At 44.3% G+C, this 20,649-nt stretch overlaps 1 protein-coding gene across 5 annotated transcripts in view; it reads right to left on the bottom strand.

Annotated features, from left to right (window-relative positions):
• Window positions 1-784: 784 nt before the first annotated feature.
• The window catches only part of LOC135255333 (FERM domain-containing protein 5), a 90,162-nt gene continuing 70,297 nt past the window's right edge, over window positions 785-20,649 (bottom strand). For 3 of the 5 annotated variants that reach the window (XM_064336356.1, XM_064336358.1, XM_064336359.1), the window contains 8 exons: window positions 17,773-17,860; window positions 17,445-17,536; window positions 16,539-16,602; window positions 16,205-16,296; window positions 14,515-14,589; window positions 13,278-13,346; window positions 12,547-12,653; window positions 785-6,691 (listed from right to left, as the gene is read on the bottom strand). In XM_064336356.1, coding sequence (XP_064192426.1) covers window positions 6,117-6,691; window positions 12,547-12,653; window positions 13,278-13,346; window positions 14,515-14,589; window positions 16,205-16,296; window positions 16,539-16,602; window positions 17,445-17,536; window positions 17,773-17,860 — 1,162 coding nt within the window. In that variant the 3' untranslated portion in view covers window positions 785-6,116. Of the gene's footprint in view, window positions 6,692-12,546; window positions 12,654-13,277; window positions 13,347-14,514; window positions 14,590-16,204; window positions 16,297-16,538; window positions 16,603-16,687; window positions 16,778-17,444; window positions 17,537-17,772; window positions 17,861-20,649 lie in introns of those variants that run through there. The other 2 variants (XM_064336357.1, XM_064336360.1) reach the window with 2 other exon arrangements.

Genomic DNA, 20,649 nt, shown 5'->3' with positions numbered 1-20,649 from the left:
CTAGAATTCTTTCCATTGGCTGTTGAAATGCCCCAGGGCTTTTGCACAGCCTAAAGGGTGTTCTGCTGAACTCATAGAGCCCAAATGGGGCACAAAAAGCGGTTTCTGTCTATCCTTTTCAGACACCACCTGATTGTAGCCACTGGCCGAATCCAAGCTTGAAAACTATTGGGCCCCACTCAAAGCATATAGGAATTCCTCAATCATTGGAAGGGGGTAAGCATCATTTTTTGTCTTCAGTTACCCTGTAGTTGACACAGTTTTAGGCTGTCATCTTTGCAATGACCAGTGACACCCTGCTCTACATCCTGCTTGAAGTGGGCTTTTACCTCCTCACACTGACTAGAGGGCAGCTAATTGTACCGTTGCCAAAGTGGAGCATGATCTTTGAATCTTATCTCATACTTTGAGATAACTGTTTGTCAGAGAAGTAAGGGCGGCTAAACTGCAAGGCACATAGGTGTTCAGCTATGGCTTCCCAGTCTTTAAATACAGCTTCCTGTGAACATACCCATTCCTGTACTTTCCCAGTTAATTCCTCTTGAATTTACATCACCTTGGACCCTCCTGCAACAGCTACGTGTTAGCTAGCCTCAGTTAAGAGTAAATGTGAAATACATGTGCACAGATCTTGGCACTTTTCTTAGCCATCAAATCCAGAATGACTTGCATCTGGACCTCAATATTTGAAATGTACTTGCAGTGTATGACTGTTTCCTCTAGATGACAATGTGGTGCAATAACCTGATATCTTAGTTAACAGCAAAAACATCACCAAGGCATCTTTAAACATTTTAAAATGTTTATTTCAAGTTTTAAATTTCCATGGCACCGGTTACAAGGGACTATCAGAAAGAAACAATATCTCATACTGTTTCAAATGGAAGGTTTCCTACAGTACAAATATGGTTTTGGAATGAGTAAGACTGAACAGGAGCTGGATTTGGCACATAAATTTGTATATATATTTATATTTATATATTAAATAAATTAACAGCAATCTCCAAATGCATTTCAAAAAGATGCAGCCATGAATCAGACTAAGATAAACACAGGAAACGCCTACGGATACACTTGTACACGCACACGCATATCCGTGTGTGTGCGCTACTGTGGGAGAGAGTGGGAGGTGAAAAAGTGACAGAAGCACAGCACATTTAGTATAAATGTGGTATAAATACATGATGTTTTTTCCATCCACTGAATGACACTGAATGACCTGACACTGTAATACCAAGTCGTTTTTAAGGAAAAAATTCATCATTTCATCTAAACCAGTAATGTTCTTGCAGTCCCTTTATCTGGAAAGCTTTCTGTGAAATGGTGGCATCTGGAGGATAAATCTAAGCAACACAGTTTTCCGGAAACAATGCTATTTCCAGGTCCCACTGCTAAACAGAGAGATCCATCTTTTTAATGGCTTTCACCTTTTCTGACAGCACAGCTTTTGGTCTATGAATATTGCCTTCTGTCTCAAACCCACAACCAGATAGGTACCTCAATATTCCATCCTGAACAACAGGAATTCTAGAGACCAAGCTCCCCATACCTCTCATGGTACAGGACAGAAAATCCTCCTGGCTAAGCCTAGCTGGCTATCTTCACAGTGGCTCTGTGTGTCAGTTGATCAAAAGCCAAGTACAATCAAAATAACCAGTTCAGATTTCAGTTTATTGACTGATCATTTTCCTGACTGTGAATGATCAATCGTTGCAGGACCCAAAGTATTACACTAAAGATTTATTCCAAAGTGTGAACACAGAGATGCCATTGTCCACATTTATGGTATACAGTCGCTGCCTACATTGCTATTATTTTTGCTATTCTAAATTGATCAGTGTTCACCACCTTGCAGTCTGTCAAGCACTAAGCAAATTTATTTGAAACTCTGCACTTGAACCCCTTGTTTATTCACTGTATGAATTATTCCAAATATATCCAAATATGACTGCTGAACAAGCCCAACTCTTTGCACTGCCCACTCAAAGCGAAGTTGATGTGTTTAAGCTGCTGGACTGAAGTGCGTGTGGTTTGACGGAACTGTGGCAAGATGATGCTAGCCCAAAAAGACTGGAGACTTACAATGTGTGTGCAGCCAGTGCCCACAGCCAGAAGGACTGGCATTCAAGTAGCATGCCCCATTTGCACCTACATCCACAACAAACAACAAAGCTCGTTTGAATCTAAAAAAGGGGGAGGTGACACTACCAGGAAGTAACATGATTCCTTTTGTAGTTCTTTTCAGCTCTCGCTTGCCTGGATGATGAGTATAGGGTGTTTTGTAGAGGAAAGGCCTTGGTAGCATGGGAAACGCTCCTTCAGTCCCGTGTAAACAGAACCATACCAAAGGTATTTGTAATACAACAATAGAAAACTTACATTTGCAGATTAATTTCCACAAAGTATCAACCTTCAAATAGACCTTACAATCGGATTACTACCGGTAAATAATAATAATAATAATAATAATAATAATAAAAGTAATTCAGCAGCTATATTGAGTTCAGACATTTTATAAATAATAACACAATAAAAAAGTATCCCTAATTCAACAGAATTTTAGAATGTTCTCACTACCCTTGACATTCAATAATCAACACATCACAACTTCCAATTTCAGAAAACCATATCCAACAGTTTATGGCCTGAGGCTACCCATACGACATTTTTTGTTTTTATAATTATTATTGTTTATTGCTTGCTGAGTATTGCAGTCAAAACGTTGTACATTTGTTGATAGACCATTTTTATATGCTGAAGCTACATAATGCTGTTACAATGTAAATGAGTACAATGCAGACCATTAATTCAACACTGTAATTATTCACGTTCCCCCAATCTAATACTAATTACCATCACCCCCACTTAAAAGAAATAAAACCAGTCAGGAGCCACCCTGATTTTCTGTCCACTTCTTTCAGTGCACACAGCTAGGCCAAAAAGAACGAATGAACAAAAACACTTCACTGCAATTATTCTGTCTTAAAATATATTTATATGGTTAATTGTTCATCAACCAATGAAAAAATAAAATGAAAGTATGTCAATCAATTAATTTGCTGTCAAATGTTTATGTTACATTTTTACTCCTTGAAGATGTTTTAAATAAAGTAAGTGCATGCACAAGTCTGTGGATGGCAGACCATGCATTATTCTCATAAGGATTTCAAAAACTGTTTGTAGCCCCAATGGCAAAGGCCTATTTTAAATAAATTGCCAGTTCCATGTCAGGAAATCCGGGTTCAAAAACCTTGTCGCTCAAACGACACCTGCATTCAGATGCCTGTCTCACACCATCCCACAGAAAAGTGGGCATGGCCCACTCGGAGTACTGAATGAGGGGTGGTATGTTGGAGAGGGCAACCCATCAGTATTGTCCCCAACGGGCAATTTGTGTGTAGCATCAATGAACTCACCTGCCAGTCGCTACGAGAGCAGCACCTCTCTACCATCAGCGATGCTAATGCTAACAAGATGTGAACTGCAATGTCTCATCAATGCACCAGAGAAGCAGTCAATCAGCTTAGGCATTAATCAAGTAACCCATTGCAGGAGCCATGAATGCCTAGTAGAAATAGACATTTGTGGGGTATTTTTTTACAAGGCTATCCACAGAGGACTACTGTGATTGATTCCTGGGGCTCAACAGCCATATTATTCACTGAAACAGCAAGGCTTTGGCCATTCACATTCTGATGGACTTTTGATTTCAACTAGGACAATGAGCAGCAAGACCACACAATACCACCTGTCCTGGTCCAAACCATCGTGCATATGCATGGGTAGTCACAAGCTCCATAAGCCACACCCATCTCCCCAAGCTCCACCCCTCCCCCTTCTTACAACCTATGTGCCATGGTTATTTTCATTTATCCCATACCCGTTCTCTCTTGATCTTATTAAAATAAAATCATTTTAAGAAATTTGAAAAATAAATTAATCTAAATTTTTTTAGTCTAGGGATTCACAATATCGGTTTGATTTTAGGTTTACGTATATACATGCATACACACACACCTACATTCTCACATGACGAATTTGGGGGGAGGGGGTCAACAACAAAAAAACAGGGTTTTTATCCAGAATCTTAAGTTAGGAACTGCTTCCTAAAGCCGGACCACACAAGCACTGTTCTCACCTCTGAAAGCAGATCAAAGAACACTGAGACCGACACAATATGATGTACTTCAGACCTGGGTCAAATACGTATTTGTTTTGGATTCAAATACTTTTTTACGCTTTACCGATCTTGTCTGGTGTACTGGAACCAATGAAATACTCTCCAAAAGTGCAAGCCCTGCCTGGTCATATTGGCAGGCTCAATTACACCAGGCAAGATCAACAGAGCACAGAAAAGTATTTGTATCCAAAACAAATACGTATTTGACCCATTTGGTCTGATGTACTTGGATTTAATAATTCTTCATGTCCGTGAATGGAGTCTGCCAAGCCTCTGAACACAGAGGTATCTTTGGTAACTGAACGTGTGTGTGTCTGAACAAATATGTGGGTTCTCTTATGTGCGTGAGGTGGCACAGACATGAGCGGTCAGCGAAACTGGATAAACACTCAGGGCCTTCCATTCCATTCCCATTTTCCCCATAGACACTAAGTCTCACCTCAACCGTAGAGCTAAAAAAGGTATAATTTAATTTTCAATAATAAAATAACATTTCAATTCTGTTAAAATATACATGGAAAAGCTGTCAATATATTAGGAAATAAACTACTTTGTACAAAAAAGTACAGCATTATTACTGTTGTACTAGTAATTAATCATGGTATTATTCCCACAATTATAAACGCAAGAGCATAGTCAACATGGAATTGAAAGCCCAAATTATTATTTCATTTTACATTGAGAAAACCCACCAATTTCATTGTACTTAGAGTGGTAGTTGGAATAAAACCAGGATAATACATTACTCAAAACCAAATCAAGCAAAACAAATGCACTCTTTACAAAAGGCCTTTAAGGTTTTTTGTTTGTTCTGTTTTAAAATCAGAAAATTATAATATTGCACATCTATTTAGACTGGATCTATGGGAGCTAGTGAGTGTTTTCAAGAGGTTGACCATGAACACGTCTCTACTACCTACTGGCATTGCTAGGTCACATAACATTACACCATTGTATCTAGTTTAATCCTTTAAAAAACTCATTATTTAAAAATCTGAACTCTACTACACAGCTTTCTAATGCTTACACATAATTGAAATCCTATGAAAGTATAGCAGAAGCTTTTTGAAATAAGCCAACTAATTCATGACCATTTTATAAATAAAAAACATCTTAACCACTCATCACAGGTTTTCAACACTGAGGTTCTTTAAAAAAATCTGCTTCCTCACAATACCTTCCTCTTTCCAGACAATTACCCCTGTCGTCTTTGAATACAATGCTCCCTCAAATCCACAAAGCAAATGTCCACATGAAACATCTCTGCTGTGATGTCACCAAGGCAGCCCAGAGAAAGCCACCAGCATTGTAAGGGTTAACATGGACGTTATGTCATTGCCATTGAAATAATAAAACAGGCAATGTCTGTCCACCTCTCTTATAAGTCCCCACTCATTTCTTTCTATGGTAACTCAACCACTTCCTGCCCATCTCACTTTACTTCCTTCTGTCCCAAGTGAAGTACGATTTACATTAAAATGAATAAATAGAAAATAAAGGCATCGTTTTCCTTGGGTTGTAACAAAGTTTTAATCCTGTGTCGTTTTCATTGCTTTGATGTCGGTTACATGTCTTTTTTTTTTGTTTGTTTGTTTTACATTTTATTTATTTTTTTGTAAAAATAAAATACCTGAAATGACCTGAAATTCCAGAGAAGAAAATAAACAAAGAAAAATGTCCTCCTCTTGCTTTGTAAAAAAAGGGGTGGAGACCCAGGATGAGGGGGCTTCTCCCAGGAGCGTGCCCAGTCGAGTACGTGGCGTGAGTCTGCGGATGGTTCGTGATGGGATGGGACGGCCCTCCGTCGCTCGCTCGCTCGCTCGCGTCGTCTTCTCGAACCCCCCGAAAGGGGGCCGGGGGGTGGGGGGTGGGGGTGGGGGGGGGGTGAGGGGAAGGAGAGGAGGGGCGTGGCGCCTCACGCCCAGGTGTCTCCGTTTCACTTAATGAGCAGCCCGCCGAACCAGCGCAGCTTGCAGGAGAGCCACCGCCGCAGGGGGCAGAAGTACTCGTAGTGGAACTGCTCGAACTCCGGCGTCTTCCGGATGTCGCGCAGGAACGCGATGTCCAGGTCCGACTCGGTGAGGACGATGAGGAGGAGGAGCAGGGCGAAAAGGAGTCCCAGGGTCACCAGGAGGAGCCGCAGGACGCTCAGGACGAACTTGCTGACCTGCGTCGCCTCCCCGGACGAGGAGGGGCTCTCCCCGTGGCTCGGGGCCGCGCCCGCCGGCCCGAACTCCGCCACGTCCCCCGCCGAGGGCGTGCCCGCCTCAGACTCCTTCTCCTCCTCGATGCTGCAGGGGGCGCCGTTGATCTGGCGGGAGATGGCCAGCTCCAGGCTGCGCTCGGCCACGGGGGTGGGCAGCACGCTGTCGGAGGGGCTGTAGGCCTCGTCCGAGATGACGGCGGCCGCCTCGCCCGCGTCCGCGCCGCGCGAGCGGGGCATGAAGGAGTCGCCGTGGGAGACGGAGCGCACCGGGGTGGAGTGGGCGCTGTCTCGAAGGGACTCCAGACCTGCACGGGGAAAAAGGGGAGAACAGAAAAGCAGAGGGTTTGTGAAAGATTCTCGTTGTTTGTGCAACATAACTCGAGTTACAAAGGTAAAAACGGCACCAAGCCTGCTGGCTAAACACAGGCACTCCAACGGAGCTTCCGTTGATTGACTCCTTCCTGACCCCCCCAACCCACCCCTGGTCAAACCACAAATAAGTGGCAGAAAGGCAAGAGAATATGCAGGTCCTACTCCCCCTGTCCTGCCTGCTTGCTCTGAGCTGTTGGACGTTATGTGTTCCTACTTTCACATAACAACCATCAGGAAGTCTGTGGAGGCAGGAATTGAAATGTTTCAATATCCATTAGTACTGAGGCCCCATTAGAGAGTAGCACCATGTTTGCTTTTTTTTGCACCATGTTACTATTTCTGTACATGATTTTGGTAGACTACTTCCATTAGTTCCCTTGATTCCTTTCAGTGTTTCCTGTCAGCTACTTGTTGCACACTAGGACTTCGCTGGTGGCTGTGGGGGAATGCACTCCACACCCATACGATGGCATTCAGTTGACTTTCTAGTTCAGTTCTCTGCCTACGGAGCCCACATCAGCACATTCACAATTCAATTCAAGCTTCTGGCAATAAGATAACAGCATAGAACAGGATACAAGAGGCAGCCATGTCCACATCATGCATCGTATGACGAAGTGAGCGGAGCTTTTGTGCCACAGGTCTGAGGTGCACTTGGGGATGGTGCAAATGCAACAGATCCATGGCCGAGCCGAAGCAGTGCTGAGTGTGCGCTAGGTGTAAACACAGCGTAAGGTTTCACTGTGAAAACAGAGCCGAGCGGTGTCAGCCACTCGCGTTTCTCGGTGAACGGCAGACAGGGGGATGTGCGGCTCGAATTGAGGCAGGAGACAGAGGTGCGAGGGGGGGGGGAGGGGGAGGGGGGAGGGAATTGGGGTCTGTTACGGGAATCTGATAGCCAGGCCCCGGCAACTCTGGGGAACTAGACTGTGGTGTCTCCCTGTGCCATCGCCCCCCCCGCCTCCCATATCCCCCACCCCCACCCCAGGCTAAGTGGAAAAGGACCAAAGTGTAAATGTGAAAATAGAACACATTATCTCCCAGTGGAAACAGGCTCCTATAAGGAGGTGAGCATGCTTAATGTTGATAGCAACAGATGTGACAGCTCCTATGCTGAGTCTGTGGTGAAGGGGAGAACCACCCAGTAAGGGGTTAAAAGGAATCACTACAAATCCACAGCAGATTATGACTAACTACAGTACCTAGCTGTAAATTCCATTAATATCTCCCCTCACTTCCTTCAAAGGTTTTCTACATCAGGCTACGGTGTGGTGAAAAGTTTTAATTAATATGAAAAAGAGCAGAACAGTCCTGCTAATATTCAAATATTCCCCCCTAATCAGAACGATTGTTTAAAATGAGATAAAGCAAGAATTGTTTAAGAATATTTGAAATGGAAAGCTGTTGCAAATATTCCAGTGTCAGACAGCAAACCACACTCATCAGTACAGAAGGTTGGCCTTTGGCCCACAGGCCTCGGTGGTATTATGGTGGTAACACTGCTGGAAACCCTGCTTAAGAGTAAAGGCACTTTTTATTGTATTTTAAGATTGTCTCACCCATCCAAAGGACTTTGATGAACTATGTGAGGTATTCCATCCCAAGGTGAACACCCTAGAGCCAGTAATACACCACACCGAACAGCCCCACCCCCTAACAATAAACCACAAGAACAACACTCGATCCTCCAGTCTTTGAAAGAGAAAAGAAATTTGTTCAGAAAAGCAAAAAACTTTTTTAAATTGAGTGGTCCTTGCTCTTCGCACCTGCTTCAAAGGGACTGAACTAAGAGTACAACAGAATTGGCTTCCTTAATTCCCTCGCTATGGAGAACCTGGGATAATGTACTGTGCATACTTGATCTGCAACACTGCACGGGTATTAAAATAGAGTACAGCAGAGTCTACAACAGAAGAGAGTGAAACATTAAGTATTTGTGTAAGGTTAACATTGAAAATTATACATTTTGTAAAGACACAAGTAGAAATTTCTGATAATCCTTGAGGCCTTTTCACCAGTACTCAAAACAAAAATCTTCTTTCATATGATTGTGCACTTAGTTCACATGACTGTGGGTTAGATACACTATGTGTAGAAAATGCTATACATGCTCAGGATTCTGTTTTGTGTTCCACAAAACAAATATAACAGAATAATTAGTACATTTTCTTTAAATAAATGGCAAGGTTAAGTGTCAATAATATTAAAATGTGAAACTTATGATGCATGAAAAGGAAGGAAAAAGCAATAAATTGCATTTAGTTTTGTTCTATTAATACTCAGTTGCCACTTTATTACCATTAGTTTAAACGTATTGTCCACAGGAATGCTTGAAGGGGACTTTCGACAAAAGAATCGATTGTATCACAAATCAGCCATCCACGCGGGCTTTGTGCTGCTGTAGAACGCCTCCTGCATTCAAAGTGGCTATTGACTTAGGAAACAGTTTCCCTTCATTCCCGCGTTGACGTGTCCCCGCGCCCATAATTCACCTTCAAGAGCACAATTATGCTTTTACATTTTCTTTCTCCCTTCGGTGGGTACAGAGCAGACACAGCAATTTTCCCTGCAGCAAATGCATTACACTCTCATTCAAACCATAGAATATGTAGACTCGCCACTGAATAAAGGAATATACATTATTTACTGTATGTCTGTGTCTATATACGTATCCAGTTAACTGCAGAAGTATTGAGACAGTTAAACAATTGTTATTGTTTTCTCTCTGCACTCCAGCAGTTTGGATTTGAAATAAAGCAATGAATATGAGGTTAAAGTGAAAACGGTCAGCTTTAATATGAGGGTATTTGAAGTCTTCTGCAGACAGTAGTCACCGACACATTGTGAAGGGTATTTCTGATCTGTCGGACAGGTGTTTTTTTTTCTTCATTACGGTGTCAATTTTTCGATCATCAACTGAAGAGGTCTTCCTTGGCCTACCAGGCCCTTTGCGATTACTGAGCTCAGTAGTGCTCTATTTCTTCTTAATGATGTTCCAAACAATTGATTTCGGTAAGCCAAAGGTGTGGCCTATGTCTCTGACTGGTCCTCGTGTTGACAAACGCCAATAACAGATCCCAAAGGCAATCAAATCTTAGAATCAATACTAGATACTGAAAGCTCTCTGATACCTGCACTTAGGATGCAATTGAACACACCTGACTAAACAGAAAGCCAGGAAGCCATTTGTCCTAAACATTATGGTGCCCTGAAATGCAGGGCTATGTATAAAAAGTGCTGTCATTTCTACATGGTGAAACCAAAATGTATAAAAATACACTTTTATAAAAGCAGAGTGTGTGCACTGTGACCACATGTGACCAATTGTTTGATTACAAATTTAAAATTGTGGAGTGCAGAGCCAAATCAAGAAAAAATGCATTTTAGCATTTTAGCTGCAAAATCCTGAGTCAGGGATTCTAGAACAAACCTGACACAAGGGTCTAAAATATTTGATTCAGCAATAATGCCAGAACAGGAGATAGAACATGGTCTAATATACATCAGCACAGTGAGAAATTTAAGAATTAAGTTTCAACTGCTAGCACTCATTTATCAGAAATCAATAATACACTAATTCACATAAAATGAAATAAATCGCTTTAAGAATGGTTGCTGGTTCATACATAAGACCTAGGCAAAATCACACTCGAATTAGAAAACTGACAGAAAGAGAAATACTAGCCAAGCACAGCAATACCAAAGAGACAAGGCTCAGGTTGAATACTTTTAGCTGACCTTGTTTCAGAGTGCGCATGCATAAGGAGGGGGGTCTCCTCAAAATGCCTCCCACAAAAAGACATGCAGAGTTCACCAGGTGATTTACAGCAGGGACTTTCCAGTGACAGGGTGAATATCGGTGAATACTGCCCAGAGTGCAGCGCATTGTCACCACGGTTACCTGCAGAGGTGCCCGGCTGGGCATAGCCGTAGCCCAGGGAGGACGAGGCCTGGTCCGGCTGTCCCGCCAGGGCCGGGTAGAGGGGCAGGACCCCTAGCGCCTTCCCCAGCAGCCGGGGCCCCAGGCTCAGGACCCGAACCTTCACATCCCGGTAGCAGTGGTTGATCATGCGCAGGTGAACGTTCACCTTGGTCTTGATCCTGACCAGACATTTAACCATGGTGGCGTTTTGGGAAAGTGCACCCCGTGTCCCTGTGTCCCGCGCGAGCGCTTGCTTGTTTGTTTGTATGTGTGCGTGTGCGCGCGTGTGTTTGTGTGTGTGTGTGTATGCGTCTCCCCGTCCTGTCTCCGGTCCCTGTCACGGCTATTGGGGCTGACCTGTGCTCCCCTGGCCCCTGTGCAGTCTGACAGCGGCAGTGTGAAACAGAAAGGGGGCGGAGGAACAAGCTCCGCCCACCCCCGCTGGGGGTCGTCCCCACAAACCCACCAGTGACATACATGGAGAGGAAGGATGGCAGAACAGGGGCCCTGACAGGGTTGTTATTTTTGGAGGGGATATTAATACTCCCTGCAGGCTGCAGGACAGCTGGGGCACCGTCAGCAGGGGCGATAGGTAGGGGCTGGTGGGGGAGGGGGGCAGTGTATTTCTGTTCCCTGAGAGAGGTGAACTCAAAAGCACCTCAGCCTTCCCACCCTGGAACTATCGCCAAACCAGCCCACAGGAAACACAAACAGAGCTCACAGGACAGGTCAGGGTATGAAAAGACCCACTGCAGCCACATCCACACTGCTCCACTGAGCAGTCAGCAGTCACTGTTCCCCCGTCACAGAGAGACGCTGGTTATGCTCTTGGAAGCGGGAGGGAGGCGGAGCAGGCTGGGAGTCCAGTGCTGATTGGCTGGGCCACGCATGGGGTCACACAGACCCTCCTAGACTGATAAGCAGAGAGAACCTGGATCTGTAAATAGAGCTTTTGGAGTGACACGCACACCTGCCGCTCCGCTCTCCAGCTGGGATACACACTCGGGTTACTGCTCAGCAGAACGGGCGCATCACCATGCCCAGCCTCAGAATATGAGCAGGGCCTTAATCCGTACAGGCACACCGGACACCTGGGCGTCCAAACCCTCAACGCCCTTACTCTACCAGCTCCTCTAGACTATCCATCCATCCATCCATTATCTATACCCGCTTACAACCTGAACTGTTCGTCAGTCCATCGCAGGGCACATACACCATTCACTCACACACTCATACCAAGGGACAAATTTAGATTCTCCAGGTAGCGTAACCTGCATGTCTTTGGACTGTGGGAGGAAACCGGAGTACCCGGAGGAAGCCCACGCGGACACGGGGAGAACATACAAACTCCACACAGAAAGGCCCCGGCCGGGATTCAAACCAAGGACCTTGTTGCAGTGAGGCAACAGTGCCACCCAGTACAAATGTACAAAAAGTCCCAGCACTTATTTAAAGAGCCACAACAATACACCATCACAACTCTCATGTGTACTGTATGTGCTAACAGCTTCAACAGCAAATACATTACATTACATTACAGGCATTTAGCAGACGATCTTATCCAGAGCGACTTGCACAACTTCTACATAACATGTACATTGCATCCAACTGGATATATACTGAAGCAATGCAGGGTAAGTACCTTGCTCAAGGGAACAACGGCAGTGTCCTACAAGGGAATCAAACCAGTGACCTTTAGGTTAGAAGACTAACTCCTTACCCATTATACTACATTCCCGCCCTAATAGAATGGAAAGCAAGCCTGGGAATATGCCTGTTTCTCAGCATGGCCAAGAGTGCTCTTTCAGGGCTGAATGTAGTGACTGTCGGGGTCAAAGGTCAGCGGAGAGGACGCTGCAGTCTTACCCTCCATTATTGATATGTGCACCGCTCTCCGGCGTGTCCGGGGGACGCTGCTGAGCCGGGGGCCGTGAGTGATGGACGGACAGCTCCTACTGGGCACCAGGCCAGCCCTGCGGACACAAAGCATGCAGTCAGGCCAGAGAGTAGCACCTTTACACTGAACACATGGGGCCACCAGCACCAGTGTACTGTATGAATGAGAAGAGCAACAGGGGACAGTGCGTGCATACTTAACAAATCTGAACAGAACCAGGAAAGGGTGCAGTGCCAACACTGAACAGCAGAGGGCACCAATGCCCACATAAAGCACAGGTCAAAGGAGGAGAAAGGGAGAGTGTAGCACCAACACACAGCACACGGGGGCGCTGGTGAGTGCTTTGCTTACAATAGGTGTGAATGAGGTAAAAGAAATGTACCACCCATTTAAAGCACAAAAGGACATGAGCGCCAACATACAGCACACAGGAGAGATGCAGGGGAGAGGCTAAAGGGGATGTGGTGTTGTAATCATTCAGGAAGACAGGATGTGAGGGCCACAATTACAACAGGAAATGAGACAGATGTGCCGCCATGCTAAGACTCAGGACACAACTAGGACAACAGATTCCAGCACAAAAGCACAGTTACAATCACAAGCACAACATTTTTATATCATGCTTAAATTCAGAATTCCACCCATTTTACTCATAACAAAATAAAGTTTTAATAAAGCTGAAATATTTGACAAATCTCACCTGTGGATTTCTGGAGGCTCCCTTTTAATTTTTGCACTTTGCTCCATCACTTCTTTTGCAACTCTGCCACTGTGACAGAACACAAAAAGACAGCCTAGAGTCCATGTTCACTGAGTTTAACACAGCTGAAGTTTTGTGGTATTGCACTGTGGCCTTATATAAAAGGATTTAATGCTATACTGCAGGAACAGTACATTCCTAAGGTCCATGACAACTATGATGAGATTAACCTTTTGAACTGCACTTTGTTAAATTTGATTGCCTTTGGGGGACAGTGTATCTGGCACCAAAAACAGTGTCTGTGAAGCTATTCATATGCAGCCTTGATGTACGGCGTTTCTTCCCTTGAGTTTGGCCTGGCTGAGCTCTAATAAAATTAAAAACCCCACAGAACCGATTTCATAATGCCAGAGCAACATTATTGAATCTTTCCAGTGGAAAAAAACCCAAGCACTTCTGCATTATTTGATCATTTTACAGGATGTGTGCTCTGTGAGAGCAATAACCCTGTGCAAGCCCATGCTGTGGGCCATTGCTACACTTAGCCTCCTCCTAGCCTCTTCCTTTCACTAGAAGCACTAGGAACTGCACATGTGCAGTATGCTTGAAGGAAATCTCCAGGTGAAAGAAGGAAGTTCTCTTCACCTAAGGGGACAACTCTGGTTGAGCTGTGAAATATCTTCAGGTTAACATCTAGGCAGATAAAACACACACCCAAAAGACAGCCCTGGTGCCACGTACACTGTTTACAGGCTGCCACATAGCAGTATATTGTTTGTACTATATGGAGGTGATGTACTGTATAATGTGTATAGGTTGAGGCCCATATGCTTTTTTGTTTTTTGTTCTTGTTCACACATTTTTAAGTAAGTGCCTCTCGCTGCAGACCTAATTCCAGACACCTAAAAGAATATCCTGGACCTACACTGTACTTCACTTCACTGCAAGAATTTTTAAACACGGTGCAAGACACCTTGATTCGTATAGTCCTTAGTTTTGATGACATGACTAGACATACAGGTCACAGTTCATTTTTACACTTCAACTGAAAAATGACAAACGTGTACATGGTTGAAATGACAGCAAAACAACATGTAATGACGACAACACGTCTTTCAGCCCATCTAGGGTTTTCTTTTTCGTGCAGCCAGCACATTTGACTTGGATTAAAGAAACTGTGCGCAGGATATTTTTCCTTTAATATCTGCAGAGATCTCTGCGTATTGTCACTGTTTACCTGTATCGGAACCGACTCCCCTTAAAGAACAGGTTACTGCTGGACACAGTCCGCACCTGACTGGACTTCTCCAGCCTGCCAAAGCAAAGAGGGGGGAGGGGAGAGGGAGAGAGAACAGAGGGATGAATTCCTCCTCTTTTTGGTGGAGGGTGGAGTGGGCAGCAAACACAGGAAGTATCAGGCAATCTGACCCCCTCTGCTCTAGATTTCAACCCACATGTTCAGATCTAAGCCTCACATTTCGTACCGTGGACCCAGACACAGGACAGAGTGGCACTGATGCAGAGCCCTGTGATTGGTCACACGTTCTGTACATCAGCTCTTCAGATGGTACGAAACACAAACAGGACTTTTGTGTTCTTTTCTCTCTGTGGTATAAACCGCTGCTGCACTCATTTTCTGTGAAAATACCACAAAAATTTGTGTGTGTGTGTTTGTTTGTTGGTTGGTTTGTTTGTTTGTTTGTGTATATGTGCATGCGTGGGGGTTTTTCTATCTGTGGTTCTCACCCTGTAAACCTGTTAATACCAGAAAATAAATTGAGCATGCAACAGAAAACAATAAATCCTGGCATTTGTAAAATAAAACACTTAATTGCCCCCGTCAATCAGCATGCAGTTTCCTTCATACTTGGCCCCCCAGTGAAGCCCTGTCAATCACACACGCAGCAGAAATAACAAAGGCTCTAATAACAAGCTTGGGCCAAAAGACGGCTCTCCTGGGAATTATGTGCGGATCTGGGGATCATTTGCATGTACTCAGTCATAAACAATCAATTTTCTGCTGCAATTGACTCCCCTAGAGAGAGAGAGAGAGAGAGAGAAAATGTGTGTATGGTAAATGAGTGCGAAAAGAGCAGAACTGCATTACTGAGTTACATTAGAGGGATGTATTAAACAGACATATCTACAGAATTGCAATATCCAAAGTATAGAGTTTCAGCACGCTCACTGATCCACCAGCCAAGAGGTAGACCGCAGGCTGGGACTAAATGAGCCTCTCACGTTGGTCGTCAGGGAGATTCCGCCTGCTATCCAGGGCGGTGTCTTCCCCACAGTGAGACAGAACAAGGGAACGGTTGTGTTACCAGAGACAAAATGTCATGTGATAACAAGGACGGTTCGACGGGCCCAGCTGAGCTCCACCGGGGTGTGGGAGATGTTGGTAAAGGTCAGCTCCCTAACACACATCTCCCACAGGAGTGCTCACACTCCAGAGAACCGGCAAACCGCACATCCACTCTTCTCTCCTCCTCCCAGTTCTCAAGGGTAGGTAGCATGAGTTCATACTGACGTGGGTGTTCTTACGGCATGTGAGAATCTGCCTGTATGCGTGCTTGTACTGTATAGGTGCCTATGCATGCGTGTGAGTATGCAATTCTGAGTGTACCTGCATGTGCTGGTATGTGCGTGTCTGTGTACACCTTACATATGAAATGTAATTTACTTTTGCGAGTGAAAGACCACTGAGATTCACTGCAGTTCATCTGTGAAGGCGTGTTATGTTTAGCACTGCCAGTGAAACTCCCAGGTCTGAGTCAAAAATTATATTACTGCAGTATATCATTCCCGGAACCGGGACAATAATATTTACAGACCATTACACACCACCCCTACGCTAGGGCCTGGGAACACATACCCAGATGCCTCCCCCTGTTGGCGGCCCTGGTTCTGGCTTTGGCGGTACTCACTTGTAGAAGGCCTGGTTCTCCACTCCACACTTCCACAGGTGCTTACAGGCTTCAGGTGTTGGTGCAAAGTACGTCAAGATGATCTTCTTATCCTGTCCACAGCAGATCCAGGAGCCCAGTCATGTTTTCCCCAACATGCCAATCAAAACCACACCAGATACACAATACTGTACCTCCGTCCGAGTCTACGTTTCGCCATTCTTATAAGCAGCAAATTACATGGGAAAACATACCATCTCAACTGACTGTTGCTATGGTGACTAAATACATTACCCACTATCCACTCTCAACAGAGCTGGCACCAGGAGAATCTTTCAGTAACTCATGCCCTCACCTCCTTCTGATTTGCATATATATGAAATGTCTTCCCCTCGAACTTCAGCTTGGTAACTTCGTTCCTGCCCAGAAGGAGAGCAGGGTGTTAACTTAATAGTACCACAGTGCCAGAATGAACTTTTAAAAATATTAATCACAGCCACTTACACAAACTGTAACATACAATTCCCCTCACAGACTAAACAGCTGGATGTTGTTGAAGTAAGGTGGAATCCAAGAACAGCTCACCAGCTCCAACTAATGGCAAATAAGCAGCTGGGTGATTTGGTTGAACAGTATACATTTCTTTAGATTGTGCATTCACAGTACATTGTCATGTCCTAAAACTGACATTATATTTTAAAAAGTGAAGGTCACTGATGACACGCAGCATCACCCCCTACTCCAGGGTTTGTGAAGTCTCACTCTCCCATTACTGGACAGTATCCCCATGAAACACCAGAGATAACAAGAGCAAACCTTGCTATGTGGAACAGTGGTACACTGGGGCACTATCACACACTAACAGTACTGATCAGCACTGACTTGAGGAAAGGTCTACAGTGCAGTTTTACACACAGGAGCTGGGTCCACAATTCAGACAGTGCTCTGAGACTGAGAGTGTCCCTCCGGTCCTGAATGGGGCAGAGGCGTGACCATGAGCAGACCCTTTTATTTTGGGCAGTTCAGGCCGGCCAAATCGCAGCTTGGCACTGGTAGATGGCCATCACTGGCAATTATGAATACACAGCCAGCTGTGACTGCAACTGACTGGTGATATGCGAAGTGCCTACTCTGACCTCCTGCCGTGGATTTTTCTCATTGGTCAGTTTTTGTGCTGCCTCAGTTCAGCAACCAATGAGTGCAGAGCACAAGGGGCAATGCTCAGGGGAGGAGGTTGTGCCGTTCGAGAAGCTGCACTTACCACTTAAGGAAGTGGACTCTCTTGTTTCCCTGAAGCACGACAAATCCGAACGGGGTGAAGGCGAGGAAGGCGGGGTTTCCGGACACATCCTGCTGGGAAGATCACGCAACGCCGCAGACGGACGAGCGGAACACCGCCTGAGAACGTGAGGCTGACCACAGAGGCTCTCCCACCGCACAGGCCTGCCCTCTAACCCCACCCCCTTTATCACATGACCAGATGAAATCATTACCATTCGCATTAATGACAGAGGTTATTAAGGTTAGACTGTGTCCTGCGTTGTCTACTCTGTGAGGCATGTGAAGGTGATGGGAATGGGTCATCTGACCTTGCATGGGTGAGGGTCCACTCCGTACGTCTCCAGCATCTGCGCTTTCTGCAGGAAGTTCAGCTCCGACGTCTCAGGCGTCTGTCCTCTGTGAAAGAGGCATCGGTGATACGTTTGCACAATAAAAGCCCTCATCTCTTAAAGCATCTGCTTCACAGAAACAGTTAAAAGTCAATGGTGATGTCATGGTGAACCGCAACAGTGAATTCAAACTATGGTTTATCGTGTAGTCCTGCAATCCATGCCCTTGGGCAAAGAAGGACAAAAGTACACCACACTCACCTGTAATGCTGGGAACTAAGGGGAACTAATCTGTCATACTTGCTTGCTTTATTATGTTAAGATTTAGTATGGACAGTTCACCAATAGGGAGTGAGCTTTTGTCTGTGCAACCTCATATGACACCTACTGGAAAAAATCCACATCATGATGCAGGAGGAATTTATAGCCACCAGGGGGCAGCAGATGATTTTCTACAAATTGTCCATCGCTTAAATCCTGTCAATTCTACCTGTCTGCTTTCTGTTTCTAAGCCTTGAATGAGCAAGAGATATGGTTGAGTTCACTGGACTCAGATGACCAGAAGCTTCTCGAAAGAGCCAAGGTACCTTGCTTCTCAGATATTTCTAGGGGCAAGCCATTGTAAACTTCAGATTGACTCAAGAAAAAATATAACTCACTCTTCAGTGGATTATTCCACTAAAATATCCTGAAGGAGAGTTTATGTTAAATCATGATGTCAAATCAATGAGCTAGAAAAAAAAACATGATGTACTGAACAAAATCACTTATTCTCAATGACTGTGGCTGGGTGCCAGACATAATAAATAATTAGACAGTGGGATGGGCTGACTAAAGAGATCAGGCATTCAGGAATAGGGAACTGTGGGAATACAGAAAAGGGTGGAGAAAAAAAGATTATTAGTCATAATAATCCATCATAGCTATTAGCATTAACATATTACACCACATAATTTCTTCTATAGCCCATTTCAGTAGACTGAGTGGAAGCTTGTGGTTAAAAAAACGAAAGTTTCTGCACACATCCCAACCTCCATCTGCACTCTGCAGGAGAGTGCAGACAAGGTCTTATGAAAAATACAGTGCCACCGCCATATCTTACTACACCAGAGCTCACAAGCAGGGCTCGTGCACACAAGTCAGAGGCAGATACTCATTGTGCAGCTTGACAAACAAACTGGCAGGTTGCGGATGTGTGGTGTAATGCTGTCGCCCCGGGCACCTGAAACCCTCCCGTCCCTGGGCAGCCCTATAGCTAACTCTGCATTGCCCTGTTGGCAGTTACAGCCGGCGCTAGCAGAATCCACGTTTGATACCAGAGCATGGGGTTTGTCCAGGCACTAAAACAGTGCCTTAACAGGATGATCCCCTGAAACTTACATTTTTAAGGACCTTCGTTTAATTTAATTTCATATGCACCCCAAAATAAGCTCTGCATGGATAATTAAATTTCTTCTTCATTTTTCCTTCCCAGGACACCAGTCGTATGTTTGCGCTGCGCTTGGGGAGTCATGAAGACAGTCCGTACTGTATGTTATTGCGAAGGTGTAGTGTAGGTACTGTTAGACTCTCACTTGACCACACTGAGGAGGAATTCCTGCGATGAATCAGTCAGAGCCAGTGTTTTATTAATGATCTCTGTCTCAGGCACTGAGCAAGCAGGCAATGGAGTAATTATCACACCGATCAATGAGTACAGAGCAGTGAGTGGGGGGGGGGGGGGAGAGAGGGGGGGGTGGACATATTTTTTTGTGGATTATCAAGTAATGGCTAATCAACTTATTCTCATGGGCTTTTCAATTATTAATAAATGCAATATATGTATACAAATTTTTCATTATTTCTCAGTTTTCAATTTTATAAATTTTAGTCAAATTAAGGAGCCAGTCTGCCGTGGCTCTTCCACAAAAGTAAGCCCTGAGATGGACCTGAAAGTAACAGTCGGAAACTCAGCAAATGCCCGGGGCAGTGCCAACGGAGCTAAAATATCCACCGTGTCACTGAGATGGAGATCCTCTGACTGACAGCTAGACAAAAGGGCTCAATGCATTATATTACATTACACTTATTTGGCAGATGCTTTTATCCAAAGGGACGTACAATAACTGTGTACCAAAGGTCATTGGAACAACTACAAAACACAGGTCCGATAAGGAATTGCCATTGGAGAGTGATGTAAAAAACAGGAAGGCAGGAAACTGGTTGCAGATACACAGGGCTAACTTACTTGATGAAGCTTGATTTCAATTTAATTGTGTCAAGATTGCTTTTTCATAATAATATTTTCTTGACAACCAAGGGATTTCATTAAAATACACAAATTAAACAGATACTCTTATTCAGAGCGACTTTTAACATGAATACTAATCACAATTCTAATAAATATGATTCATTCAGTCTTTGTGAAAAATAAGAGAATTGAGATTCATTGGACAAATTCCATTGACTTCCCATCTTCATCCTCAAAATAAAAGTCCTGAGTTGTACTTGTGTGGACAGACATTTGTAAAGAGTTGGACCTCTCGCTAAGCCTTTTCATTTGGAACAAGACTGCGGCAGGGAGTGCCAGCTTGGCAGATTTTCTATCTGCAAGTAATAAAAAAATTACTCAGTAGAAGCAGTATTTGATTTTGAATGGGAATAAATGGGATAGTTATTTTCCAATCTCATCTCAAGTGAGTCAGTTTGAAGCAGGGCTAACATTTTTGAATTTACCAATAATTTGTTTGTCATCATTCTACTTAAAGCCCTCGTGTTACTTGAATATTCTTGTAAATAATCATAAATTATGATTTTTCAATCTCAAAGCATGTCAATTTCCCAGGGCACAACAATTCGGCTAACGACTTGTTGACA

This window comes from Anguilla rostrata, chromosome 5 (assembly GCF_018555375.3).
Source record: "Anguilla rostrata isolate EN2019 chromosome 5, ASM1855537v3, whole genome shotgun sequence".
Classification (NCBI taxonomy): Eukaryota; Metazoa; Chordata; class Actinopteri; order Anguilliformes; family Anguillidae; genus Anguilla; species Anguilla rostrata.
Note: the sequence above shows the minus strand (reverse complement) of the source record. Positions and strands in the feature narration are given on the sequence as shown.